Source organism: Oncorhynchus mykiss, chromosome 20 (assembly GCF_057628025.1).
Source record: "Oncorhynchus mykiss isolate SJ-2025 chromosome 20, ASM5762802v1, whole genome shotgun sequence".
NCBI classification, from domain to species: Eukaryota; Metazoa; Chordata; class Actinopteri; order Salmoniformes; family Salmonidae; genus Oncorhynchus; species Oncorhynchus mykiss.
Genome location: NC_143041.1, coordinates 1,904,530 through 1,932,181, shown reverse-complemented (window position 1 = coordinate 1,932,181; position 27,652 = coordinate 1,904,530). Strand labels below are relative to the sequence as shown.

The 27,652-nt window shown below is 43.1% G+C and overlaps 1 protein-coding gene across 3 annotated transcripts; it reads left to right on the top strand.

Annotated features, from left to right (window-relative positions):
* Nucleotides 1-2,156: 2,156 nt before the first annotated feature.
* LOC110498788 (solute carrier family 68 member 1) lies at nt 2,157-27,652 on the top strand. 3 transcript variants are annotated; one of them, XM_090211989.1, is made up of 9 exons: nt 2,157-2,307; nt 2,416-2,503; nt 20,050-20,323; nt 20,515-20,594; nt 20,780-21,229; nt 21,620-21,837; nt 22,351-22,522; nt 25,266-25,459; nt 25,620-27,652. In XM_090211989.1, exons 3-9 carry the CDS (start codon nt 20,156-20,158, stop codon nt 25,874-25,876), a joined length of 1,539 nt encoding a protein of 512 aa, XP_090068115.1. In that variant the 5' UTR covers nt 2,157-2,307; nt 2,416-2,503; nt 20,050-20,155; the 3' UTR covers nt 25,877-27,652. The 3 variants fall into 3 exon arrangements, with proteins under 3 accessions (XP_090068115.1, XP_021431082.3, XP_090068114.1); XM_090211988.1 differs by lacking the exons at nt 2,157-2,307; nt 2,416-2,503 and adding exons at nt 8,521-8,700; nt 18,329-18,471; XM_021575407.3 differs by lacking the exons at nt 2,157-2,307; nt 2,416-2,503 and adding an exon at nt 8,360-8,700.

The window sequence follows — 27,652 nt, the reverse complement described above, 5'->3', positions numbered from 1 at the left end:
AAAGGGAAGGTGCCTGGGATGGATGGTCTGCCGGCTGACTTATCTCAAGTTTTGGGGTATACTTGGACCAGTGGTCCTCGAAGTCTTGAAGGCCATCCTTGAGACGGGGGTCTCAGGGGGATCAATGGCTGTTGGTGTGCTGTCACTTCTGTATAAGAAGGGGGAAGCAACAGAACTTGGCAACTGGCAGCCGTTGACCATGCTGTGCATAGATTACGAGCTACTTGCAAAGGTTTTAGCAGACCGGTTGCGCACAGCCCTTCCCTACGTCGTCCATGAGGATCAGACGTGCGGGGTAGAGGGCCGCTCTATTAGATGGAACCTACAGTTAATCAGGGACTCCATCGCTTGGGTTGAAGATAGAGGTCTGCCTTTAATGGTAGCAGCGCTAGATCAGGCGAAAGCCTTTGATCGCGTGAATAGATATTTTCTATTCAGGGTGTTAGGTAGATTAGGATTTGGGGAGAAGTTCATAGGATGGATCCGTACATTACAGTGCCTTGCGAAAGTATTCGGCCCCCTTGAACTTTGCGACCTTTTGCCACATTTCAGGCTTCAAACATAAAGATATAAAACTGTATTTTTTTGTGAAGAATCAACAACAAGTGGGACACAATCATGAAGTGGAACGACATTTATTGGATATTTCAAACTTTTTTAACAAATCAAAAACTGAAAAATTGGGCGTGCAAAATTATTCAGCCCCTTTACTTTCAATGCAGCACACTCTCTCCAGAAGTTCAGTGAGGATCTCTGAATGATCAAATGTTGAACTAAATGACTAATGATGATAAATACAATCCACCTGTGTGTAATCAAGTCTCCGTATAAATGCACCTGCACTGTGATAGTCTCAGAGGTCCGTTAAAAGCGCAGAGAGCATCATGAAGAACAAGGCATCATGAAGAACAATCCCAAGCAGTTGTTTCAGGAGCCTGAAAATACATGATTTAAGTGATTAATAGTTGGTATTCAGCAGTCATAAAAGTATGCCTTATTTACCTTGAGGAACTAGTACAATTATGATTTTGTCAGACAGCATCTCTATTTAGAGATGAGAGGATAACTTGGAATGAAATAATAGAAGTAATGAAATAAAACAAATGTTTTTTTAATGTAAAGTAATGTGAATAAATGATGGTTAATAAGTGATCAGCAGTAATGGGCAGTCACTACCATCATGGAACTTTTATTCATTGTTTTATTCTGTGTTGTTACAGCATTCAACCCACATAATGCATAGTGCATTTAATGTTAAAAAATAATAATCAAAACCAAAATTGACAACAGATATTTTTTAAATAGTCGAACTGAAACCGAACCAACCTCAATAGGAACTAATCGCTCAGCACTAGTATCTGTCCTTTAGGTGAGACTCTTGACTTCATGCATAACTTTTATTTTTAACCGTAAGAGTTAGGAGTAAAATGTCTATTCTCAGCACTTACTGTATGACCAATTTTCTACTCTGAAACGCTTGTGTATACGGCCCATGGTCCGCCATGTCCATTAAATCTGACCTCTAACCTCACTGTTTAAATAAAGGTTAAATAACCGTATTCATTTTGATCGAAGAGGCTGAACTGATCCGTTAATCAGCACTCATACTCTGAGAAGCTTGATACATAGGCAATTCCTTATTTTAGTAGGCTATTCAATTAAAATAGATTTTCAGTCATAACTAATATCACACAAGACCCAAAATGAAGAGACAAAACCCCAAATAGTTCCCAATTGGGGGACTCACCTCCTACTGAGACACAGTCACATTTTATAACCTACAATAATAAACCTCTAAGAGGTTAAACAATGGCCTGAGCCCCGGGGTGGTCTAGTGGTCTGAACCGCCTCTAGAATCACATGTACTGTGTACAGCTGCAAGCAGGGGTCTCTTCCTTCCTTCCTTTCATCTCTACCTCTATCTCTATCCTATCCAATAATCCCTTTTAAACGGCAGAACGGTGTAGGTTACATGGTGACATTTGATGATTTGTTTTTGTTGTGCATCACAAGTTTTTCTTCCTCTAGTCCACAGGCCATCTTTAGTTCCCATCTCTCTGCACTGTGTTACAGTTCAATCTCAACTGGGGGAATTCCTAGTTCCTCCTCCAAGCAGTCCCTTTTGTATTTTTATGGGAACCAAGGGCCGGCCAGCCAGTCATCTGTTTCTCTATTCTCAGAACTGCATTGTACTGTATATTTGTATTGATTCAGAGGCTCCCTCCCATCCCTTCCCCTATTACTTGGAAGTGACTGCTTGGCTTAACTTGTAGAAAGACAGACACCGAGGTAGATATGGCACAGAGGGTATGTAGAGAGCTCGTCATACATAGTACGTATCAGAAAGGCAATAATAAAAGTCAAACAGAAGACGGCACATTTCTTTGGATCAAAGTTGTATTTTTCTTTCAACAGATATCTGTTGTACACCGTGGTTACCGTGACAACTCCAACAAGCTCTGGGGACCGGTGTAACTTCAGCTTCAGTGAGAAATGGAAACGGGTAAGTTAGTGATTCTCTCTCTTGTATTATTATGTCAATGCTGTTCAATATTGTTACTAGTCGCCCTAACAGTGGCTTTTGACTGCTCTCTATCCAATTTTATTCTGTGAATTAAAACCTCAGTAAAGTGGATGGTTTTGATCATTTGTAGTTTATCCACATACTTGTATTGTTTGAGAGAGTGAAAAGGAGAGAGAAAAAGAGAGATTAAACAGTTGTGACATAAATTAGACTCAACAACAAGACAAAGATCAATCATTCACTTTACACTGGTACACAACATACATATCACGACACAGCAGGCTATAGCCTACAGTATGTGTTGTACATACTGTATGTCATTCCATGTAGGGCCTCCACAATCAGATGCCCACCCTGGGCCTCATGTGACACAGCATGTCTGATCACACACGTCTGCATGCTGTGACTCAGAGAGTGGCCTAGAGATATCCCTGACTCATTCATTCTCATGGGGGTTTGTTTTCTCTGCAAATCTATTGTGTAATGCCTTTGCCACTCTTTTTTTCCCGCTAATGGACAAGACATTTCACTGTCATTCCAGCTAGGATTGTGGGGAGGGTTTTGAATCAGCCCTAGCAATGTCAATTCATTGTACTTTCAATGTACTCTCAATGGACATAAGCACCTAGATGTGCTGTCAAAGAGTAGAGGTATGTGTCGTTTTAAATGTTGTCAACAGTGCTATGCTATTTCATATTAATATGTCAAATAAATCAATAAAGTATGAAAACATTTCTTTCTGGCCCTTCTGGTGTACTACTTTGTGGTCTACTAATACAATGTAATTGTGTAAACCATCTAGGCCTACCTGATGCTGCATTAGTCTTGATTTGCGGCTGCAAATGAGTGTTTGGCCATGAGAACTGAATTCCATAGATGGTAGTCGCTCAGATAGACATCTATGGACTCAATTCTACTTGCCTGGCAGCTACAATCAGCAACCAATCACCTGTCAAGGACAACAGAGAAAAGGAAAGAAAAATGGTTTATTTGATTTTGGTAAGATATGGCAACAATGTCTGGCCCCTAAGCAAATACATCTGAATTATCATAAAGTTGCTTTATTCTGGTCAGCACACTGTCTCATTACTTTGAATTTGCATTAAAGAAGCAAACAAACTCACACACACAGAACCTGACTCTAGGTGGCACATCTTCTTCTTCGATGAGGTTTAACGGCGGTTGGCATACAATAAATGTTGCATTACCGCCACCTACTAGACTTAAGCAATAAGTCATGACTGGGTGTGGTATACGGCCAATCGGAAAATATTCAGATCACGTGACTTTTTCCACATTTTGTTACGGTACAGCCATATTCTAAAATGGATTTTTTTTTTAAAATCCTCAGCAATCTACACACAATACCCCATAATGACAAAGAGAAAACTGTTTTTTTTTTTAAATATCTACAAATGTATTGAAAATAAAAAAAACATACCTTTATTTACATAGTCAGACCCTCACTATGAAACTCGCAATTGAGCTCAGGTGCATCCTGTTTCCATTGATCATCCTTGAGGTGTTTATACAACTTGATTGGAGTCGACCTATGGTAAATTGATTGGACATGATTTGGAAAGGCGCACACCTGTCTATATAAGGTCCCACAGTTCACAGTGCATGTCAGAGCAAAAACAACGCAATGAGGTCAAAGGAATTGTCCGTAGAGCTCAGAGACAGAATTGTTTCAAGGAACAGATCTGGAGAAGGGTACCAAAAAACATCTGCAGCATTAAAGGTCCCCAAGAACTCAGTAGAACTCAGTAGCCTCCATCATTCTTAAATGAAAGATGTTTAGAACCACCAAGACTCATCCACCAAGACTCTCTCTTCCACCAAGACCACCAAGACTCTTAGAGCTGGCCAAACTGAGCAATCTCCTGTTTGGCCCTGTCCGGGGGTGTCATTGGATGGAGCCACAGTGTCTCCTGACCCCTCCTGTCTCAGCCTCTAACATTTATGCTGCAGTAGTTTGTGTCGGGGGGCTAGGGTCAGTTTGTTATATCTGGAGTACTTCTCCTGTCCTATCCGGTGTCCTGTGTGAGCCCTAGGACCATGCCTCTGGACTACCTGGCATTATGACTCCTTGCTGTCCCCAGGCCACCTGGCCGTGCTGCGGCTCCAGTTTTAACTGTTCTGCCTGTGATTATTATTATTTGACCATGCTGGTCATTTATGAACATTTGAACATCTTGGCCATGTTCTGTTATAATCTCCACCCGGCACAGCCAGAAGAGGACTGGCCACCCCACATAGCCTGGTTCCTCTCTAGGTTTCTTCCTGGGTTTTGGCCTTTCTAGGGAGTTGTTCCTAGCCACCGTGCTTCTACACCTGCATTGCTTGCCGTTTGGGGTTTTAGGCTGGGTTTCTGTACAGCACTTTGAGATATCAGCTGATGTACGAAGGGCTATATAAATCAATTTGATTTGATTTGAGAAAGGCCTTGGCCAGGAGGTGACCAAGAACCTGATGGTCACTCTGACAGAGCTCTAGAATTCCTCTGTGGAGATGGGAGAACCTTCCAGAAGGACATATTTGCAGCACTCCACCAATTTGAGGAATCTCAAATATAAAATATATTTTGATTTGTTTAACACTTATTTTGGTTACTACATGATTCCATATGTATGTTTTCATAGTTTTGATGTCTTCACTATTATTCTACAATGTAGAAAATAGTAAAAATAGAGAAAAACCCTTATTCTGAAACTTGTGACCGGTAGTGTACATTCCATCCCTGCAGTACAGTTTAGAACCAATCCAATCTTACTGAAACATATATCACTTGTTGGTTGATCCCTCTGTACTGGTACAGATCACCTACTCACACCACTCCTCTCAGGCTCCCCCCTTTGGCCCATCTTTTTCTACTTTCTTCACTGCCTCAGCATATGACAGCTTCTGCATTACTCTAAACGTAGAAACCTCAACCTGCCTCTCTCACAAGGGACATTTCTGATCCCCAGCCCCATGGGTACCCCTACAATTAACAAATACCACTATTGTCTCATGCCCTTATGCACACTTCTCAGACCTAGGAACCTCCAACACACTGCTGTCACATGCCAATAAACTTGACTATTCTTTAACAAACCATCTCCCTTTTTTCCAGCCATTTTGAACCAATTCAAGCTCACCCTCTTTCTGCTTCTCTCTCTTAAACCTGCCTCTCTTCTCCCCTCCCTTCCTCCTGGATATTCCAAGTCTAAATATCCTTATAACACCTCACTTCTGATATACTGTTGATGTCGGAAGTTTACATACACTCAATTAGTATTTGGTAGCATTGCCTTTAAATTGTTTAACTTGGGTCAAACATTTCAGGTAGCGTTCCACAAGCTTCCCACAATAAGTTGGGTGAATTTTGGCCCATTCCTCCTGAAGGAGCTGGTGTATCTTAGTCAGGTTTGTAGGCCTCCTTGCTCACACACGCTTTTTCAGTTCTGCCCACACATTTTCTATAGGATTGAGGTCAGGGTTTGTGATGGCCACTCCAATACCTTGACATTGTTGTCCTTAAGCCATTTTGCCATTACTTTGGAAGTATGCTTGGGGTCATTGTCCATTTGGAAGACCCATTTGCGACCAAGCTTTAACTTATTGACTGATGTCTTGAGATGTTGCCTCAATATATCCACATAATTTCCTACCTCATGATGCCATCTATTTTGTGAAGTGCACCAGTCCCTCCTGCAGCAAAGCACCTCCACAACATTATTCTGTCACGAATATCACCGAAGGTGGCTCCCCTTCCTGTTCGGGTGGCGGTCGTCGTCGCCGGTCTACTAGCTGCCACCAATCCCTTTTTCCTTTTCGTTTGTTTTTGTCTAATTGTTTTCACCTGTTCCTTGTTGGGGTTTTGGGGTGGGTATTATTTAAGTTTGTTTAGCCCGCTTGTGGTTGTGTGGGCTTGTTGTTATTGTATGTAGGTGGTATATTGTTGATTTTGGGGTTTTCGCTGTCCAGTTTATGTAACAGTGATCTTTGGGTTGTGTTTGCCGCCTGTGTTTTGGCTTCACCCATTTTTGTACCTGTTCCTGTTTACTGAGGACATTAAAGCGTTTTTTCCCGTGAAACTTCTGCTCTCTGCGCCTGACTCCACACCCATCACTCTCCCGACGTTACACCCCCGTGCTTCATGGTTGGGATGGTGTTCTTCAGCTTGTAAGCCTCCCCCTTTTCCCTCAAAACATAACGATGGTAATTATGGCCAAACAGTTATATTTTTGTTCCATCAGACCAGAGAACATTTCTCCAAAAGTACGATCTTTGTTCCCATGTGCAGTTGCAAACCGTAGTCTGGCGTTTTTATGGCGATTTTGGAGCTGTGGCTTCTTCCTTGAGGAGTGGCCTTTTTAGGTTATGTCGATATAGGACTTGATTTACTGTGGATTTAGGTAATTTTGTACCTGTTTCCTCCAGCATCTTCACAAGGGCCTTTGCTGTTGTTCTGGGATCGATTTGCACTTTTCGCACCAAAGTACGTTCATCTCTAGGAGACAGAACACGTCTCCTTCCTGAGCGATATGACGGCTGCGTGGTCCCATGGTGTTTATACTTGCATACTATTGTTTGTACAGATGAACTTGGTACCTTCAGGCATTTGGAGGTCTTGGCTGATTTCTTTAGATTTTCCCATGATGTCAAGCAAAGAGGCACTGAGTTTGAAGGTAGGCCTTGAAATACATCCACAGGTACACCTCCGATTGACTCAAATGATGTCACTTAGCCTATCAGAAGCTTCTAAAGCCATGACATAATTTTCTGGAATTGTCCAAGCTGTTTAAAGGTACAGTCAATTTAGTGTATGTAAACTTCTGACCCACTGGAATTGTGATACAGTTGATTATAAATTAAATAATCTGTCTTTAAACAATTGTTGGAAGAATTACTTGTGTCATGCACAAAGTAGATGTCCTAACCGACTTGCCAAAACAATCGTTTCCAATAAATTTGTGGAGTGGTTGAAAAACGAGTTTTAATGACTCCAATTTAAGTGTATGTAAACTCCCGACTTCAACGGTACATATTGTTATTGTGTTGTTAAGGGATGCCATTTAACCGGCTGTCACAATCTCCGTACATGAGCCCCTCGGGATGTAGTGCTCATGTAGGTGGCGCTATAACCCTTGTCATAGTACAAAGAAATGAGAGGGGAATTTAGAGATACTGGATATAAAGACGAGATGCTTGTGTCTCCAACCTATTCATATTCGTTGTCAACTGAAGGCTGTTAAGAGCCCACCTATTGCTCTCTTTGGATTGGTGAATACATCTCGTTATTTTAATAATTTTTTGAATATTCGATGTTTTCGACGTCAGCAGCCTGAATTCAATCGAGAGGGAGATGCTGGTCAGTTCAATTCAAAGGGCTTTATTTGAATTGGAAACATATGTTTACATTGCCAAAGCAAGTGAAATAGATAATAAATAAAAGTGAAATAAACAATAAGAAATAAACAGTAAACATTACTCACAAAAGTGTAAAATACATTTTAAATGTCATATTATGTATACATACAGTGTTGTAATGATGTGCAAATCGTTCAAGTACAAAATGGAAAATAAATAAACATAAATATGGGTTGTATTTACAATGGTGTTTGTTCTCCACTGGTTGCTCTTGTGGCAACAGGTCACAAATCTTGCTGCTGTGATTGCGTATTGTGGTATTTCACCCAATAGATATGGGAGTTTATCAAAATGTGATTTGTTTTCGAATTATTTGTGGGCCTGTGTAATCTGAGGGAAATATGTGTCTCTATGGTCAGACATTTGGCAGGAGGTTAGGAAGTGCAGCTCCGATATTAAGCGGTTTTTCGCAAAATTGCCGGGATGTCACGTGTCACTTAAATCAGTACACTCGTATAAACCTTAGCATAGCGAAACATCTATCGTATAAAATAAGCCTCACGTGTCAAAACAGCAATTCATTGTATCTTGACTCAATTCAACACACCCAGTCTTCCCCATACAAAACTGGTAACATGCTTAAATTGGACCCATTTTGGGCGGAGTAAAGCCTCTCGCGAGCCTCTTCCTCTCTTGGGAAACCCCTATTCGTGGCTGATTACAGTCATTTGTTGTGACGTCTACAAATGCAACGTAAACTGTGGCTTGTATTGAGTGGAAAGGTTTCCAATTAGTTTCCGATGCTTCGTTTAATGATAATGGTAAGTACATTTTCCGTTTTGTTAGGTGATTGGTCTAACCACAGGTCTAGCTAGTTAACTCGCTGGTTTAGTGGTTAGCCTACGCTAGCTACAGCTGTCTTTGTACGTCTCGGCGACAGCTGATGCAGCGAATACAGCTAACGGTAGCTATCTAACCTGTAGAACGACATCTGATACTGGGCCGCAAGTATATATTGTGTAGCTAGCTATCTGTATGTGTATAGCTACCTCACTAGATGTGTGTGTGTGTGTGTGTGTGTGTGTGTGTGTGTGTGTGTGTGATAGCAATAGCTCCCTTTACTGCATCTAATTCCTGTAACCCACCCAGTATTGTTATAGCAGCTTTCATTAGGAACGTGTGTGTGTGCAATAGCTCCCTTTACTGCATCTAATTCCTGTAACCCACCCAGTATTGTTATAGCAGCTTTCATTAGGAATGTGTGTGTGTGTGTGTGTGTGTGTGTGTCGGAAGTGGAGTCGAACAATGGGAGTGGGAGAGAACACTTGGCTGCTTATTCCCAGAGGTCTATTCGCTCATCAGCCCAGCCCCAGAGATCAAGTATCAGACCACAGTCCCACGCACTTTCACGGTATCTAACGCAGTGTGACGAACTAGCTGTGTAGAGTACACAACAAGTGCACAGCCCTCTCTCTGCCAGCCCACCCGCTCTCTCTGCCAAGAAGCCTCTCCAGTCTTAGCAGGCAGGTGAGAGAGCTGCCCTGGCATCCGCTATAACTAGAGTTGGCCCTCGTTAGAGGTGTACTGAACTATACTGTACACAAACTACTTTGCTACCTGTTCCCAGAAGATTAAGTGAGATGGGAATCACGTTGTGAGATGTGATCCAATACAGTCGTTCCTCTCCACTGCATGGATCTGATGGGACCAGACACAGCTCGCATTTGCTCTATGTGTAGGCCTATTTGTTGACATTTGTCCTGATCAGAACTCTGTGTGCGATTTCTCTGCTGAGAACCTGTTGGAGAAAACATTACATGGGTAATACTGGGACAGGGCCATGGCTTGTGTGGTGTAGCAGCTAGCAGGCAGGTGTGGAGCCAGAGCCTAGGCATTATTAACAGAACAAAGATTCCATTGGACACCACATGTGAGACTTGTGTTCTGAAGGCTGAATCGTGCTGGATCATAGCGGGGAACCTCTATGCTTCACTTCAGATGTCAAACCTACAGCAGTAGCAGTAAACCACCAGGCCACAAAAGACTGGAAAAATACATTCTTAAGCTTTCGAACCAATGCTTTTCAGACTCTCTCCACCCTGTTGACAAATAACAGATGATGGAATTATTTGCTGAAGTGATTCAACATAAAATAACAGAACTCTATCGAACTTAGACTCCTTTCCTTGATTGACACAGAACAAAGCAAGGCTACACCTTAGTGTGCCTCAGAACCAACCATAGAACGAGAAAATACCAAAAGCTAGAATGTGAGCATCAAGAGATTCAGTGCCTTTTCCATTGTCTCTCGTCCTCGTCCGTGCTTCTACACCTGCATTGCTTGCTGTTTGGGGTTTTAGGCTGGGTTTCTGTACAGCACTTTGAGATATCAGCTGATGTACGAAGGGCTATATAAATAAATTTGATTTGATCTGTAAAGGTGGCCAGCCAAATATTTTCTGAGAACAGTGAGGTGGAGTTAGTATCATGAAAGACGGAACCCAAAATCACAATCTGAGGATAGGATTACACCGTCCTGTCATCCAGCTGTTCCTAGGTCAGAGGAGACTCATGATTAACTAAGGATGCATCCTAAATGGGACCCTATTCCCAATGTAGTTCACTACCTTTGACCAAACCCCTATGTAAGGAATTGGGTGCCATTTAGAATGCAGCCTAAGGCTCAGCTACTGCTCATAACTTCACTCTCACTTAATGAATACAGTAGGAGTATTCATTATTCAAATGATGTGTACTACAGTTGAAGTCGGAAGTTTGCTAAACTTAGGTTGGAGTCATTAAAACAGTTTTTCACTCCACAAATTTGTTGTTAAACTATAGTTTTGGCAAGTCGGTTTAGGACATCTACTTTGTGCATGACACAAGTATTTTTTCCAACAATTGTTTACAGACAGATTATTTCACTTATCACAATTCAAGTGGGTCAGAAGTAGAGGTCGAACGATTATGATTTTTCAATGCCAATACCGATATCGATTATTGGAGGACCAAAAAAAGCCGATACCGATTAATCGGCTGATTTAAAAAAATATATATTTGTAATAATGACAACTACAACAATACTGAATGAACACTTATTTTAACTTAATATAATACACCAATAAAATCAATTTAGCCTCAAATAAATAATGAAACATGTTCAATTTGGTTTAAATAATGCAAAAACAAAGTGTTGGAGAAGAAAGTAAAAGTGCAATATGTGCCATGTAAGAAAGCTAACGTTTATGTTCCTTGCTCAGAACATGCGAACATATGAAAGCTGGTGGTTCCTGTTAACATGAGTCTTCAATATTCCCAGGTAAGAAGTTTTAGGTTGTAGTCATTCTAGGACTATTTCTCTCTATACGATTTCTATTTCAAATACCTATGACTATTGGATGTTCTTATAGGCACTTTAGTATAGCTGCCATCCCTCTCCTCGCCGCTCCCTGGGCTCGAACCAGGAACACATCGACAACAGCCACCCTCAAAGCAGCGTTACCCATGCAGAGCAAGGGAAATAACTACTCCCAAGTCTCAGAGCGAGTGACATTTGAAACGCTATTAGCGCGCACCCCACTAACTAGCTAGCCATTTCACATCGGTTACACCGGCCTAATCTTGGGAGTTGATAGGCTTGAAGTCATAAACAGCGCAATGCTTGAAACATTGTGAAGAGCTGCTGGCAAAACGCACGAACGCAAGAGAAGTGACCCAATTTCACCTGGTTAATATTGCCTGCTAACCTTTCTTTTAGCTACATATGCAGGTTTAAAATATATATACTTTTGTGTATTGATTTTAAGAAAGGCATTGATGTTTATGGTTAGGTACATGTTGGAGCAATGACAGTCCTTTTTCGAGAATGCGCACCGCATCGATAATATGCAATGCAGGACACGCTAACTAGTAATATCATCAACCATGTGTAGTTATAACTAGTGATTATGATTCATAGATTTTTTTTTTTACAAGATAAGTTTAATGCTAGCTAGCAACTTACCTTGGCTTCTTACTGCATTTGTGTAACAGGCGGGCTCCTCGTGGGGCAAGTGGTTCGAGCGTTGGTCAAGATTGAATCCCTGAGCTGACAAGGTAAAAATCTGTCGTTCTGCCCCTGAACAAGGCAGTTAACCCCCCTAGGCCGTGATTGAAAATAATAACTGACTTGCCTCGTTAAATAAAGTTGTAAAAAATCTTCAAAATCAGCATCCAAAACTACATAGTCCCGATTGTTATGAAAACTTGAAATCGGCCCTAATTAATCGGCCATTCCGATTAATCGGTCGACCTCTAGTCAGAAGTTTACATACACTATGTTGACTGTGCCTTTAAACAGCTTGGAAAATTCCAGAAAATTATGTCATGGCTTTATAAGCTTCTGATAGGCTAATTGACATAATTTGAGTCAATTGGAGGTGTACCTGTGGATGTATTTCAAGACCTACCTTCAGACTCAGTGCCTCTTTGCTTGGCATCATGGGAAAATCAAAAGAACTCAGCAAAAAAAATGTGGACCTCCACACGGCTGGTTCATCCTTGGGAGCAATTTCTAAACTCCTGAAGGTACCAAGTTCATCAGTACAAATAATAGTGTGCAAGGATAAACACCATGGGACCACATAGCCGTCACACCGCTCAGGAAGGGGATGCATTCTGTCTCCTAGAGATGAATGTACTTTGGTGCGAAAAGTGCAAATCAATCCCAGAACAACAGCAAAGGACCTTGTGAAGATGCTGGAGGCAACAGGTACAAAAGTATCTATATCCACAGTAAAATGAGTACTATATCGACATATCGAAGAAGCCACTGCTCCAAAACTGCAATAAAAAGCCAGGCTACGTTTTGCAACTGCACTTGGGGACAAAGATCGTACTTTTTGGAGAAATGTCCTCTGGTCTGATGAAACAAAAATAGAACTGTTTGGCCATAATGAACATCATTATGTTTGGAGGGAAAAGGGGGAGGCTTGCAAGCCGAAAAAACACCATTCCAACCGTGAAGCACAGGGATGTAAGCATCATGTTGTGGGGGTGCTTTGCTGCAGGAGGGACTGGTGCACTTCACAAAATAGATTGCATCATGATTGAGGAAAATTATGTGCATATATTGAAGCAACATCTCAAGACATCAGTCAGGAAGTTAAAGCTTGGTCGCAAATGGGTCTTCCAAATGGACAATGACCCCAAGCATACTTCCAAAGTAATGGCAAAATGGCTTAAGGACAACAGTCAAGGTATCGGAGTGGCCATCACAAAGCCCTGACCTCAATCATATAGAAAATGTGAACTATAGGATAAACTAATAAAGAGTGTGCGAGCAAGGAGGCCTACAAACCTGACTCAGTTACACCAGCTCTGTCAGGAGGAATGGGCCAAAACTTATTGTGGGAAGCTTGTGGAAGGCTACCCAAAACATTTTAAACCAAATTAAACAATTTAAAGGCAATGCTACCAACTACTAATTGAGTGCATGTAAACTTCTGACCCACTGGGAATGTCATGAAATAAATAAAAGCTGAAATGAATCATTCTCTACTGTTATTCTGACGTTTCACATTCTTAGAATAAAGTGGTGATTGACCTAAAACTGAGTTTAAATGTATTTGGCTACGGTGTATGTAAACTTCCGACTTCAACTGTATATTACGTATTGGATCACAAACAAATAAAACTTTTACATTAACGTGTACACTCCCGGTCAAAAGTTTTAGAACACCTACTCATTCAAGGGTTTTTCTTTTATTTGTACTATTTTTGGCCAGGTCATCTGTTGCAGCACTCCACTCTCCTTCTTGGTCAAATAGCCCTTACACAGCCTGGAGGTGTGTTGGGTCATTGTCCTGTTGAAAAACAAATGATAGTCCCACTAAGCCCAAACCAGATTCGATGGCATATTCCTGCAGAATGCTGTGGTAGTCATGCTAGTTAAGTGTGCCTTGGTTTCTAAATATAATCACAGACGGTGTCACCAGTAAAACACCATAACACCTCCTCCTCCAAGCTTTACGGTGGGAAATACACATGCGGGGATCATCCGTTCACCCACACCACATCTCTCAAAGACATGGTGGTTAGAACCAAAAATCACAAATTTCGATTCCAGACCAAAGGACACATTTCCACCGGTCTCCTTCCACAGTCTCCTCTGAACAGTTGATGTTGAGATGTGTCTGTTACTTGAACTCTGTGAAGCATTTATTTGGGCTGTAATTTCTGGTAACTCTGCTGCACAGGATAAGTTCATTAGAGGTAACTCTGGGTCTTCCTTTACTGTGCCGGTCCTCATGAGAGCCAGTTTCATCATAGCTCTTGATGGTTTTTGCGACTGCAATTGAAGACATTTTCCGTATTGACTGACCTTAGTCTAAAAATAATGATGGACTGTCATTTCTCTTTGCTTATTTAAGCTGTTCTTGCCATAAATTGGACTTGGTTTACCAAATATCTTCTGTATATCCCCCTACCTTGTCACAACACAACTGATTGGCTCAAACACATTAAGAAGGAAAGAAATTCCTCAAATGAACTTTTAAGAAGGCACACCTGTTAATTGAAATGCATTCCAGGTGACTACCTCATGAAGCTGGTTGAGAGAATGCCAAGAGTGTGCAAAGCTGTCATCAAGGCAAAGGGTGGTTATTTGAAGAATCGGAAATGTAAAATGAATGTTGATTTGTTTAACACTTTTGGTTTCTACATGAATTCTATATGTGTTATTTAATAGTTTTAATGTCTTCACTATTATTCTACAATGTACAAAATAGTACAAATAAAGAAAAACCCTTGAATGACTAGGTGTTCTAAAACTTTTGTCCGGTAGTGTAGTTACCAATAAAATGGTCTGACGGTGAAGTGGACATACTCAGTGTATATACTGTATACTGAACAAAAATATAAACACAACCTGCAACTAGGGCATTTTGGGGAATATTCAGAGGTGGAAAATAATGGGAATTAATGGGAATATATGCAAATTAATATTCATACCATTTAAATGTAGATGTTTTTTTTGCATTGGATATATTTACCATAACATATGGAGACATAAACATTTTACCTCATCAATAGAAATAAAACAATTTAGTGACGAATTGAACTTTCAATCAGTTGACTCTGCACATGGGATGATTTCAATGAACAACAAAAGAAAGGGAATATTGAATGATCCTCAATGATCCATCGCGTCTCCCATCTGTAAAATGATAGTCTAGAAACTAAAGCTTTGGTTGTCTTCCTCTCAGGCTTACATGTCTTCTCCCTGGACCTCCGCAATGTCCACCTTCTGAACATCAGACTCTGAGGCCTCATCTTCACTGTCACTTTCCAACCTTGTTGAGGATGGCTCATTGTCAGGCTCAAAAAAGCCTCAAATTTGCCCGGATGGCCACCAATTTTTCATCCCTTGTATTGATCAGCCTGTTGCGTGCTTTGCTGTGTGTGTGTTCCCAAACAAGGACCAGTTGCGCTCTGAGGCGGCAGATGTTGGTGGGATTTGGAGGATGTTGGAGGCCACAGGGGAAAGAGCCTCAGATCCACAAAGTCCCTTCCACCAGGTGGCTGATGAGATATGTTGGCACGACTGCCATATTTCATCTCCATCCAAAAATCTTGCTTGGAAGTGTACTTTTCCAGACTGCCAAGAACCTTGCCCTCATCCAGGCCAGGGTGGCGAGTCACAGTAGGGATTGCACCATAGGCCTTGTTGATCTCTGCACCAGACAGGATGCTCTTGCCAGCATACTTGGGGTCCAACATGTACACTGTGGCGTGTATGGGCTTCAGGCAGAAGTCTTCTCCATTTTTGATGTATTTCAGAACTGCAGTTTCCTCTGCTTGGAGCAACAGTGAAGTAGGCAGTATGGAGTTCTTCTCTTACATCTGCAAGCAGAGTCTGAACATCAGACAGGATGGCATGTTCTCCCTCAATCCATGCAATGGCTACTGCTATAGGTTTCAGGTTGCTTACCACTCTTTCCCAAAATACACTGCTCAAAAAAATAAAGGGAACACTAAAATAACACATCCTAAATCTGAATGAAGGAAATATTCTTATTAAATACTTTTTTATTTACATAGTTGAATGTGCTGACAACAAAATCACACACAAATTATCAATGGAAATCAAATTTATCAACCCATGGAGGTCTGGATTTGGAGTCCCACTCAAAATTAAAGTGGAAAACCACACTACAGGCTGTTCCAACTTTGATGTAATGTCCTTAAAACAAGTCAAAATGGGGCTCAGTAGTGTGTGTGTGTGTGTGTGTGTGGCCTCCACGTGCCTGTATGACCTCCCTACAACGCCTGGGAATGCTCCTGATGAGGTGGCGGATGGTCTCCTGAGGGATCTCCTCCCAGACCTGGACTAAAGCATCCGCCAACTCCTGGACAGTCTGTGGTGCAACAGACTAATTTCCAACTGTTGGTGGATGGAGCGAGACATGATGTCCCAGATGTGCTCAATTGGATTCAGGTATAGGGAACGGGCAGGACAGTCCATAGCATCAATGCCTTCCTCTTGCAGGAACTGCTGACACACTCCAGCCACATGAGGTCTAGCATTGTCTTGCATTAGGAGGAACCCAGGGCCAACTGCACCAGCATATGGTCTCACAAGGGGTCTGAGGATCTCATCTCGTGACTGACCCACTGCCAAACCGGTCATGCTGGAGGGAGGATGTTGCAGGCAGCAGAAAGTTCTCCACGGCATCTCCAGACTCTGTCACGTCTGTCACATGTGCTCAGTGTGAACCTGCTTTCATCTGTGAAGAGCACAGGGCGCCAGTGGCGAATTTGCCAATCTTGGTGTTCTGGCAAATCCCAAATGTCCTGCACGGTGTTGGGCTGTAAGCACAACCCCCACCTGTGGACGTCGGGCCCTCATACCACCCTCATGGAGTCTGTTTCTGACCATTTGAGCAGACACATGCACATTTGTGGCCTGCTGGAGGTCATTTTGCAGGGCTCTGGCAGTGCTCCTCCTGCTCCTCCTTGCACAAAGGCGGAGGTAGCTGCTGCTGGGTTGTTGCCCTTTTACGGCCTCCTCCACGTCTCCTGATGTACTGACCTGTCTCCTGGTAGCGCCTCCATGCTCTGGGCACTACGCTGACAGACACAGCAAACCTTCTTGCCACAGCTCTCATTGATATGCCATCCTGGATGAGCTGCACTACCTGAGCCACTTGTGTGGGTTGTAGACTCCGTCTCATGCTACCACTAGAGTTAAAGCACCGCCAGCATTCAAAAGTGACCAAAACATCAGCCAGGAAGCATAGGAACTGAGAAGTGGTCTGTGGTCACCACCTGCAGAACCACTCCTTTATTGGGGGTGTCTTGCTAATTGCCTATAATTTCCACCTGTTGTCTATTCCATTTGCACAACAGCATGTGAAATGTATTGTCAATCAGTGTTGCTTCCTAAGTGGAGAGTTTGATTTCACAGAAGTGTGATTGACTCGGAGTTACATTGTGTTGTTTAAGTGTTCCCTTTATTTTTTTGAGCAGTGTATATTCACCCCACCCAGTATTGTAATCCAAATTTACCAGAAGGCATGTAGTCCTTGGCTCAGACAGTGTAGTAGTGTGGGCTCAATAGCATCTCATTAGTGTGCAAGATCTTGAGAATCCGCTGTACTGATGGAATGGAAGAATTTTTTAAAATAATAAAATAAAACTTAGAACTAGGCAAGTCAGTTAAGAACAAACTCTTATTTTCAATGACTGCCTAGGAACAGTGGATTAACTGCCTGTTCAGGGGCAGAATGACAGATTTGTACCTTGTCAGCTCGGGGATTTGAACTTGCAACCTTCCGCTTACTAGTCCAACGCTCTAACCACTAGGTTACCCTGCCGCCCCATGCACTGTGCATGCAGAGGGTTGCAATTCTATTGAATTGGGGATAGTTTAACCAAATTATTCCACAAGATCTAGATTTGTCTTATGTATATCCCAAAGTAAACTGCCTGTTACTCAGGCCCAGAAGCTATGCATATAATTGGTAGATTTGGATAGAAAACACTCGAAGGTTTCTAAAACTGTTAAAATGTGGCAGGCTGATATGGCATCCAAAAAATAATAATATTCAGCTGTTTTCAATGGCTTTCATGTTTGTTATGAGGCGAAGTCCTCCCAGATTGCAGTTCCTAGGGCTTCCACTAGATGTCAACAGTCTTTAGAAAGCGTTTCGGGCTTGTTTTGGGAAAAATGAGCTAGAAGTTGTAGTTTTTCTAAGTGGCTCCCATTATGGCTGTAGTGTTTCCATGTGCGTGCGGAGGTGAAAGCGCGTTCTTTGTTATTATTCTCCGGTAATGAACATACTATTCTCCGTCTTAAATTGTATAATTTATTTACCTTAGGGTACCTGAGGTTTGATTATAAACGTTGTTTGACTTGTTTGGATAAGTTTATTGGTAACGTTTGGGATTAATTTTGTATGCATTTTGAAGGAGGGAAACCGGTGGATTATTGAATGAAGCACGCCAGCTGAACTGAGTTTTTATGGATATAAAGAAGGACTTTATCGAACCAGAGGACCATTTGTGATGTAACTGGGACCTTTTGGAGTGCCAACAGAAGAAGATCTTCAAAGGTAAGGCATTTATTATATCGCTATTTCTGACTTTCGTGTCACACCTGCCTGGTTGAAAAATGTTTTTCATGTTTTGTATGCGGGGCGCTGTCCTCAGATAATCGCATGGTGTGCTTTCGCCGTAAAACCTTTTTTGAAATCTGACACAGCGGATTAACAAGAAGTTAAGCTTTATTTTGATGTATTTGTATTTTCATGAATTTGTATTTTCATAAATGTTAAATATTTATATTTCTGTCATTTGAATTTCGCGCTCTGCAATTTCACTGGATGTTGACCAGGTGGGACGCTACCGTCCACCTGCCCATAAGAAGTTAACTTCCCATGGAACAATTCCTGAAAAATTCCAGAAATTTACCGGAAAGTTTCCAAACCTTTGCAACCCTACATGCAACAATTTCAAAGATTTTACTTACAGTTCATTTTAGTTACAGTTCATATAAGGAAATCAGTCTGTTGAAATAAAATAATTAGGCCCTAATCTATGGATTTCACATGACTGGGCAAGGGCACGGCCATGGGTGGGCCTGGGAGGGCATAGGGGAGAATGTTTTTCCCCACAAAGGGCATTATTACAGACAGAAATATGCCTCAGCACCCCTCAGACGATCCCGCAGGTGAAGAAGCCAGATGTGGAGGTCCTGGGCTGGTGTGGTTACACGTGGTCTGCTGTTGTGAGGCCGGTTGGACGTACTTTGCTCCGTTTGTCTTTGCCTCAAACCTGACTAGTCTCATAGTCCCAGAAAAACATCCCCACCACATGATTCTGCCACCACCATGCTTCACCGTAGGGATGGTGCCAGGTTTCCACCCAAGGTGACGCTTGGCATTCAGGCCAAAGAGTTCAATCGTGGTTTCATCAGACCAGATCATTTTGTTTCTCATGGTCTGAGAGTCCAAACTTCTTACATTTTAAGAATGATGGAGGCCTCTGTGTTCTTGGGGACCGTCAATGCTGCAGACATTTGTTGGTACCCTTCCCCAGATCTGTGCCTCGACACAATCCTGTCTTGGAGCTCTACGGACAATTCCTTTGACCTCGTGGCTTGGTTTTTGCTCTGACATGAACTGTCAACTGTGGGACCTTATATAGACAGGTGTGTGCCTTTCCAAATCATGTCCAATCAATTGAATTTACCACAGGTGGACTCCAAGTTGTAAAAACATCTCAAGGATGATCAATGGAAACAGGATGCACCTGAGCTCAATTTCGAGTCTCATAGCAAAGGGTCTGAATACTTTTAAATAAATAAGGTATTTCTGTTTTTTTAATAAATTGGCAAACTTTTCAAAACTGTTTTTGCTTTGTCATTTTGGGGTATTGTATGTAGATTGATGAGGAAATGTTTTTATTTAATCAATTTGAGAATAAGGCTGTAATGTAACAAAATGTGGGGTCTGAATGCTTTCCGAATGCACTCTATAAGTAAGCTGTGTTACTCTTGCTCCTTTGTGTCTATTCGCTAAAGCGGTCTCTTCTCCCAGGCTGTACATTAACCTAGCCTATCCCACTTCACATATCCACATTTAGTCTGCCCTCCAAATGGTTGTTGACATGTGTCTTGTTTGCTCTGGTAGGAGTGGGTACGGTGGTGCCCCAGCCCCCTGATCTGTGGGATGACTCGATGAGTGTGGTGGGGTGTGGCGGCGGGGCACGGAACAGCAGAGCAACTGAGTGAGAAGAATGGGCAGTGACTGCAGGCTCGCTGTCTCCACTGGTGTCCCCACTGCGGTCCTCTACGGTTCCCTGTCCCTGTTTGTCTCCATCCTGCACAACGTCTTCCTGCTCTACTACGTGGAGACCTTTGTCTCCGTTTATAAAATCGACAAGCTCTCCTTTTGGGTCGGAGAGGTGAGTGACAGTTCCTGCCTTCAATGGATGATTATAATATTTGTGGTTTGGACGCTTTCTGCTTTAGACAAAGACAAATGTGTTGGATAAAGCAGAAAGACTGATACCTGGCTTTTTTCTCAGTTAGGATGTTTAACTGTCCTTTAACTGTTACACTAACTCCTCCACCACTGACTCTCTGTCTGACACAGACAGTGTTCCTGATATGGAACAGCTTAAACGACCCTCTCTTCGGCTGGCTGAGTGACCGCTCCTTCCTCAGCTCCCCACAGTAAGACGTTCTCTTTTCATCGTTTTCTCAAATCAATGGTGCACCTCTCTCTCTTTTTCAATCTCTACATCTCTCTCTTTTTCACACTGTCTTGGAAGCACGGTTGGATAGCACAGTTAGTGAAAAGTGGTAGACGTTTCTTTACCATTGCATTATCCTTTTTTTCTCTCTCCCCTCTATCGTAGATCTGGCCCCCAGATCTCCAGCCCAGAGGTGGTACTAAAGCGTCTGGCTGCCCTCTCTAGGAATGGCCCCCTGTTCGCCCTCTCCTTCCTGGCTTTCTGGGTGTCATGGGCGCGGCCGGGCCTCCAGTTCCTGGTGTGCTTGTGCCTGTATGACGGCTTCCTCACCGTGGTGGACCTCAACCACCACGCCCTGCTGGCCGACCTGGCCGTGTCGGCCTACGACCGCACGCGCCTCAACTTCCACTGCTCTCTGTTCAGTGCCCTGGGCTCGCTCTCTGTCTTCCTGTCCTACAGCGTCTGGGACAAGGGTGACTTCTACTCGTTCCGGCTGTTCTGCGTAGCGCTGGCGGTCGTCTCCGCACTAGGCTTCACCGCCGTGTCGCGCCTGTTGAAGAGCCGCTTTCAGAAAGAGGCGCGCCTGAGACGGGACGAGGCGCTGAAACTCAAAGAGTAGGTGACATTATTATTCATCATGTATGCACTTGAGAAACACTTGGTTTACATTATGCACTGACAAGCAAGTGGTAACTGAATAACGACACCCATTCTTGGTTTGCTTCCCACAACTTATGGCCTCAAATCAGGCGTTTAATCTTTCTACTCCTGTGGTGTCTATTCCAGCCTTGGCCAGGCATTTTTCTTGCTAATGGGAGTTTCAAAGAGACTGAAATGTGAGCAAATAGAATTGATGCACAGTTTGCACACACTCATTCAGTCTGTTGGGCAGGTAGATAAACAGCAACACCTGCTCAGGTTACAGACTCAATCCCCTGTGTGTGTGTGTGTGTGTGATGTTACACTAGATGTAATTTCACTAATCCCCCCTTCCCTCTGGCTCAGGTTGAGTATTGGCCAGGGCCCTCTAACCCAGCAGGAGAAGCCAGTCACTCTAGGAGAGTATCTAAGGCAGCTCTCCAAGCACAGAAACTTCATGTGGTTCGCCTCTATGAACCTGGTCCAGGTGTTTCACTGTCACTTCAACAACAACTTCTTCCCTCTGTTCCTGGAGCACCTCCTCTCTGACAGCATCTCTGCCTCTACTGGCTCCATTCTGCTGGGTAAGAGGAGTACTGCTTGGATATATGCACCATGACAAGGGATGGGCCTCAAGTATAGAATGGGCTTAGTTTCATACCCTGATCCCAGATCTGTTTGGGGCTGTCTTGTCAATTTGTATGGCCATTGTCACGTTTGGCCTGATAAATGACCATAGGAGTTGGCAAGACAGCACAAACAGATTTGGGACCAGGCTATTCGTTTTGGTCTGTTTACATTTTATGGAAGGATTAGTTCTTAGAATGTGAGGAAACACAGTTTATCACTTGTCTGCATACATTTAATGCATGTGGCTTTTCAGTCCACGGTCACACTATTTGGTTAGTCTGGATTTTCCATCTGTATATACGTAACAGATGGTCATACTTTCAACAATCCATCAGTTGATAAGCAACTGCCTGTTACGATTAGGTTTAGAATTAGGATAAGGGCTAAGGTTAGGGTTAGAGCTAGGGTTAATCCATCTGTACAGACTATCCAGTCCGCTAACAGCTGCTCTTGACAACTCCTCACAGGGATCTCCTACATAGCACCCCACCTGAACAACCTGTATTTCCTGACCCTGTGTCAGCGCTACGGGGTCTACACGGTCATCCGCTGGCTGTTCCTGGTCAAGCTGGCTCTCAGTGTGGCCATGCTGTTGGCCGGGGCCGACCAGGTCTATCTGCTGTGCATCTTCATCGCCAGGTACTGACACATACACACTTTCTTCATTCAATCGAATACTAGCTCCTAATGTAAGATACTGACATTGTTTGCTAGAACTGTTAATAAATAACACATTTGTATTTCATTTTTACATATCAAGGTCATGTACTCAAGTCACGGAAGTTATTTTCATATCAAGGACCCAGTGTCATGTGTTTTTCCAACACTTGTCGAAGCTGAGCAAATGAATGAAGATTCCCAGCTTACCCAGCAGTTTTGTGTGGCTCTGTTTGCATTGTACCTGGCTGGGTGTTGTGTGTTAGCCAACCAACCAATCCCTTTATCAACATGGGACTGGCAGCTGCTGGGCGCAGCCTACCACTAGTCCCCTTGGCACAGTGCCATTGTTTTCCTAGACCGAAATGAGAGAAAGTCATAGTGGAGGAGAGGCTTTTCTCTGTTGGTTTGGGCCTTTATATAAATGCCTTGACCTTTTAGCCCAGGAGGCGTTTAGCCTTCTCCTTTCTTTCCCTTCTAAACTCCTGCTCGGGGAAATTGGTTGCATATTCCACATCGTTGTATATTAGCAGATCAAATCAAGATCACACGCCTCGTAAACAACAGGTGTAGACTAACAGTGAAATGCTTCCCTTACGGGCTCTTTCCCAACAACGCAGAGAGAAGGAAAATGGAAAGATAATATCACAAGGAATAAATATACAATGAGCAACGGCAACATGGTTATATACACGGTGTATCAGAACCGAGTCGGTGTGCAGGAGCACGAGGCAATTGAGGCAGTAACACACATACAGGTATGGGAAAAGTGACATGGCAACAGGATAGATGATAAGCAGCAGCGTATGTTATGCGTCAGGGGGAGGGGGTGGCTGTCAAAGCAGATAGTCCTGGTAGCTATTCGGTTAACTACACTGAACAGAAAATAAATAATAAATAAATAAAATATCCACAAAATGTTCCATACGCACAAAAAAAGCTTATTTCTCTCATGTTGTACACAAGTGTTTTTACATCCCTGTTAGTGAGCATTTCTCCTTTGCCAAGATAATCCATCCACCTGACAGGTGTGGCATATCAAGAAGCTGATTAAAGAGCATGATCATTACACAAATGTGCAGTTTTGTCACACAACACAATGCCACAATGTCTTGCAATTGGCATGCTGACTGCAGGAATGTCCACCAGCTATTGCCAGATAATTTAAGATGTATTTTTCTAACATAAGTCGCCTCCAATGTTGTTTTAGAGAATTTGGCAGTACTGTATGTCCAACTGGCCTCACAAACGCAGACAATGTATAAGCATGTCAGCCTAGGTCCTCCACATCCGGCTTCTTCACCTGCGGGATCGTCTGATACCAGCCACCTGGACAGCTGATGAAACTGTGGGTTACCACAACTGAAGAATTTCTGTAAAAATTGTCAGAATCTGTCTCAGGAAAGCTCATCTACGTGCTTGTCGTCCTTCACGGATGAGTCCCAGTTTCAACTCTACCGGGCAGATGGCAGACAGCGTGAATGGTGCCGTGTGGGCAAATGGTTTGCTGACGTCAACGTTGTGAACACAGTGCCTCGTGGTGGCTGAGGGGTTATGGTATGGGCAGGCATAAGCTATAGACAATGAACACAATTTGTATTTTATCAATTTGAATGCACAGAGATACTGTGACAAGATCCTGAGGCTCATTTTCGTGCCATTCATCCGCCGCCATCACTTCATGTTTCAGCACGGCCCAATGACACAGATCTGTACACAATTCCTGGAAGCTGAATATGTTCCAGTTCTTTCATGGCCTGCATACTCACCAGACATGTCACAAATTGAGCATGTTTGGGGTGCTCTGGATTGACGTGTACAACAGCAGGTTCCAGTTCCCACCAATATCCAGCAACTTCGCACAGCCATTGAAGAGGAGTGGGACAACATTCCACAGGCCACAATCAACAGCCTTATCAACTTTATGCGAAGATGTGTCATGCTGCTTGAGGCAAATGGTGGTCACACCAGATACTGACTTTTTTTGTCTGATCCACAACGCTACTTTAGGGTTCAAGGTGTCTGTGAGCAACAGATTTATATCTGTATTCCCAGTCATGTGAAGTCCATCAATTGACTGATTTCCTCATATGAACTGTAACTCAGTAAAGTCTTTGAAAATGTTTCATGTTGTGTTTTTTAAATATTTTTGTTCAGTGTATTTAGCAGTCTTATGGCTTAGGGGCAGAAGCTGTTCAGGGTCTTGTTGGTTGCCGACTTGGTTCACCGGTACCGCTTGCCATACGGTAGCAGAGGCCTTCCTCTGACATCGCCTGGTATAGAGGTACTGGATGGCAGGGAGGTCAGCCCCAGTGATGTACTGGGCCGTACACACTACCCTCTGTAGAGCCTTGCGTCTGATGCCAAGCAGTTGCCATACATAACAATGATCTAGCCAGTCAAGATGCTCTCAGTGGTGCAGCTGTGGAACTTTTTGAAGATCTGAGGGTCAATGCTAAATCTTTTCAGCCTCCTGAGGAGGAAGAGGTGTTGTCATGCCTGTGTTCATGACTGGGTTGGTGTGTGTAATTCCTTGAAGCTTTCAACGCGCTCCACTACAGCCCCGTCGATATGAATATGTGCTCGGTCCTCCGTTTCCAGTAGTCCACTATCAGCTCCTTTTGTCTTGCTGACGTTGAGGAAAAATTGGAAACGGTGTTGACAATACTTCAGTAATGGCTCTGAAATATGCTTCTACTCTTGTGCTCCTTTCCCCCCCCCCAAGTAACCGGGTGTTTACGGAGGGCACCTGCAAGCTGTTGAACCTGGTCATCACAGACTTGGTGGATGAGGACTTTGTGGTGAACCAGCGCCCGCAGGCGGCGTCAGCGCTGCTCTTCGGTATGGTGGCCCTGGTAACCAAGCCTGGCCAGACCTTTGCTCCTCTCATCGGCACCTGGTTGCTGTGTGTCTACACAGGTACAAATTGACAGAGGGGCAACAAAAGTCTGTTTTAATAAAGGCTTCCCGAAAATGGAGGAGATGCTAGAATCAAACCCATTTCACTAACCTTCTCTAGGTGGATTCCCACATGTTCGTGCCTGTTCTTTATTCTCAGCATCTCTCTCTTTATTTCCAGGCTATGATATCTTTGAGAGAAACTCCATACAGGACTCTGCGGCAGCGATGGCATCCCCTGTCTCAGGCCAAGCAGGCTTCACTGTTCCACTTCGCCAGGGCTGTTTCTACCTGCTAGTGTTTGTGCCCATCTCCTGCGCCCTGCTGCAGCTACTGGCCTGGTCCCGCTTCACCCTCCATGGACGCAGACTGCAGGGCGTCAAGGCCCAGAGGCAGGGAACCCAGCACAGCCACCTCATGGACGTCAAGGCCATCTGATCTGAGTCCAGCCCCTCCGCACCTTCACTCAACTGCATGATGCTATTCCACCCTCTGCCACTGGGGTCAGCAGGATGGAACACTGGAGAACGGATTTAAATCCCACTGTCAGGTCAGGGACAAAAATATACTGTGAGAATCTTGCCTTATTTTGATATTAAGAGGACAAAGACTATATATGTATGAACTGATGACTAAATGATACAGCAGAGCCAATCAAAGAATAAGATTCCCATGCCCCTCTCTGGGACAGGGCGAGTAGACCATCCTAGGTTGAGGCGCAGCCTGGAATGCATTTCCATCCCCAAAGGAACACAAATTGTCACCAACTTTGCTATTACAGTGTGGTTACCCATTTTTGTATTTTTCACCCCATGGCAAAATGTGTTAAATTGCTGTGTGAAGGAAAATATTAAGTATGAAGGGAAAAAATGGGTGTATGTGCACACGTGTATAACATCTAAAGCCTGATTTGCATGGACCTTGCACTTTAAATTACAATTAGTGTTGAACCATCACCATGCTATTCTCTGTATCTTTATGAAGTACTTCTAGTACGAATCTGCATGTTCAGAATTGTAAAAAGTCAAGCAACTATTTCTCTCTTTGTTTTTACTGTGACCAGTACTTCTACTATAATAGCTGCCATCTCCAATATTCAACTGAATTGCCTCGTGTTTTCTCACGCATTGTTGTAACGTTTGAAGGTGACGTGTTTAGCATTTAGGTAGCTATTACAAAACAAGGCCCTAAACAACTTCTGTTTACATGTGTACCCCAGTTCAGGAAAGAGATATATCTTTACACAGTGTACAAAACATTAGGAATACCTGCTCTTTCCATGAGACTGACCAGGTGAAAGCTATGATCCCTTATTGTAGTTAAATCCACTTCAGTCAGTGTAGATGAAGGGTTAAAGAATAATTTTTAAGCCTTGGGACCACTGAGACATGAATTGTGTATGTTTGCCATTCAGACTGGGCAAGGGAAAAGATGTAAGTGCCTTTGAACAGTAGGTAGTAGGTGCCAGGAAGCACCGGTTTGAGTGTCAAGAACGGCAACGCTGCTGGGTTTTTCATGCTCAATAGTTTCCTGTGTTTATAAAGAATGGATGCACCATGCAACGGACATCCAGCCAACTTGACACAACTGTGCGAAGCATCCACGTGGAACGCTTTCGACACCTTGTAGAGTCCGTGCCCCGGCGAATTGAGGCTGTTTTGAGGGCAAATGTGGGTGCTACGCAATATTAGGAAGGTGTTCCTAATGTGTTGTACACTGTGTATATACTGTACCATGAAGATAATTGAGAAACAAAGATTTGACTGAAAATGTGAAACTGTTGTGCCATGATGATGACCCAACTAATATATGATCATCATGAAGAATACATTCCGTACTTTTTCCAAAGTTTAGTTTTGAATACTGCTGCTACATGGTTTTCTATGTGAACAGAGTATTAAGGAGTCTTAAATTCCATCATATTAGTATTACATTTTTTTCTAAAGTATTGTGATAATTTGAAGACACCTTGATAGTAGTGTTTTTAAGTGACTCAGGAATTCCAGTTTCAGCACCATGTGATGTACTTAGCCAGAATGGAATGCAGAGGTTTGATCTTATAAGACATCCTTACGGTATACAGCAGGGATGCCTGTAATTTGCCAGTTTTATTACGGAATACTGTACATGTTTCTGTCTGGTTGTACCCCTGCTCATTGTAGCATCGGCCATTTCCGACCATCTTTGTGACCTTTTATTAAAGTGATCTCACTA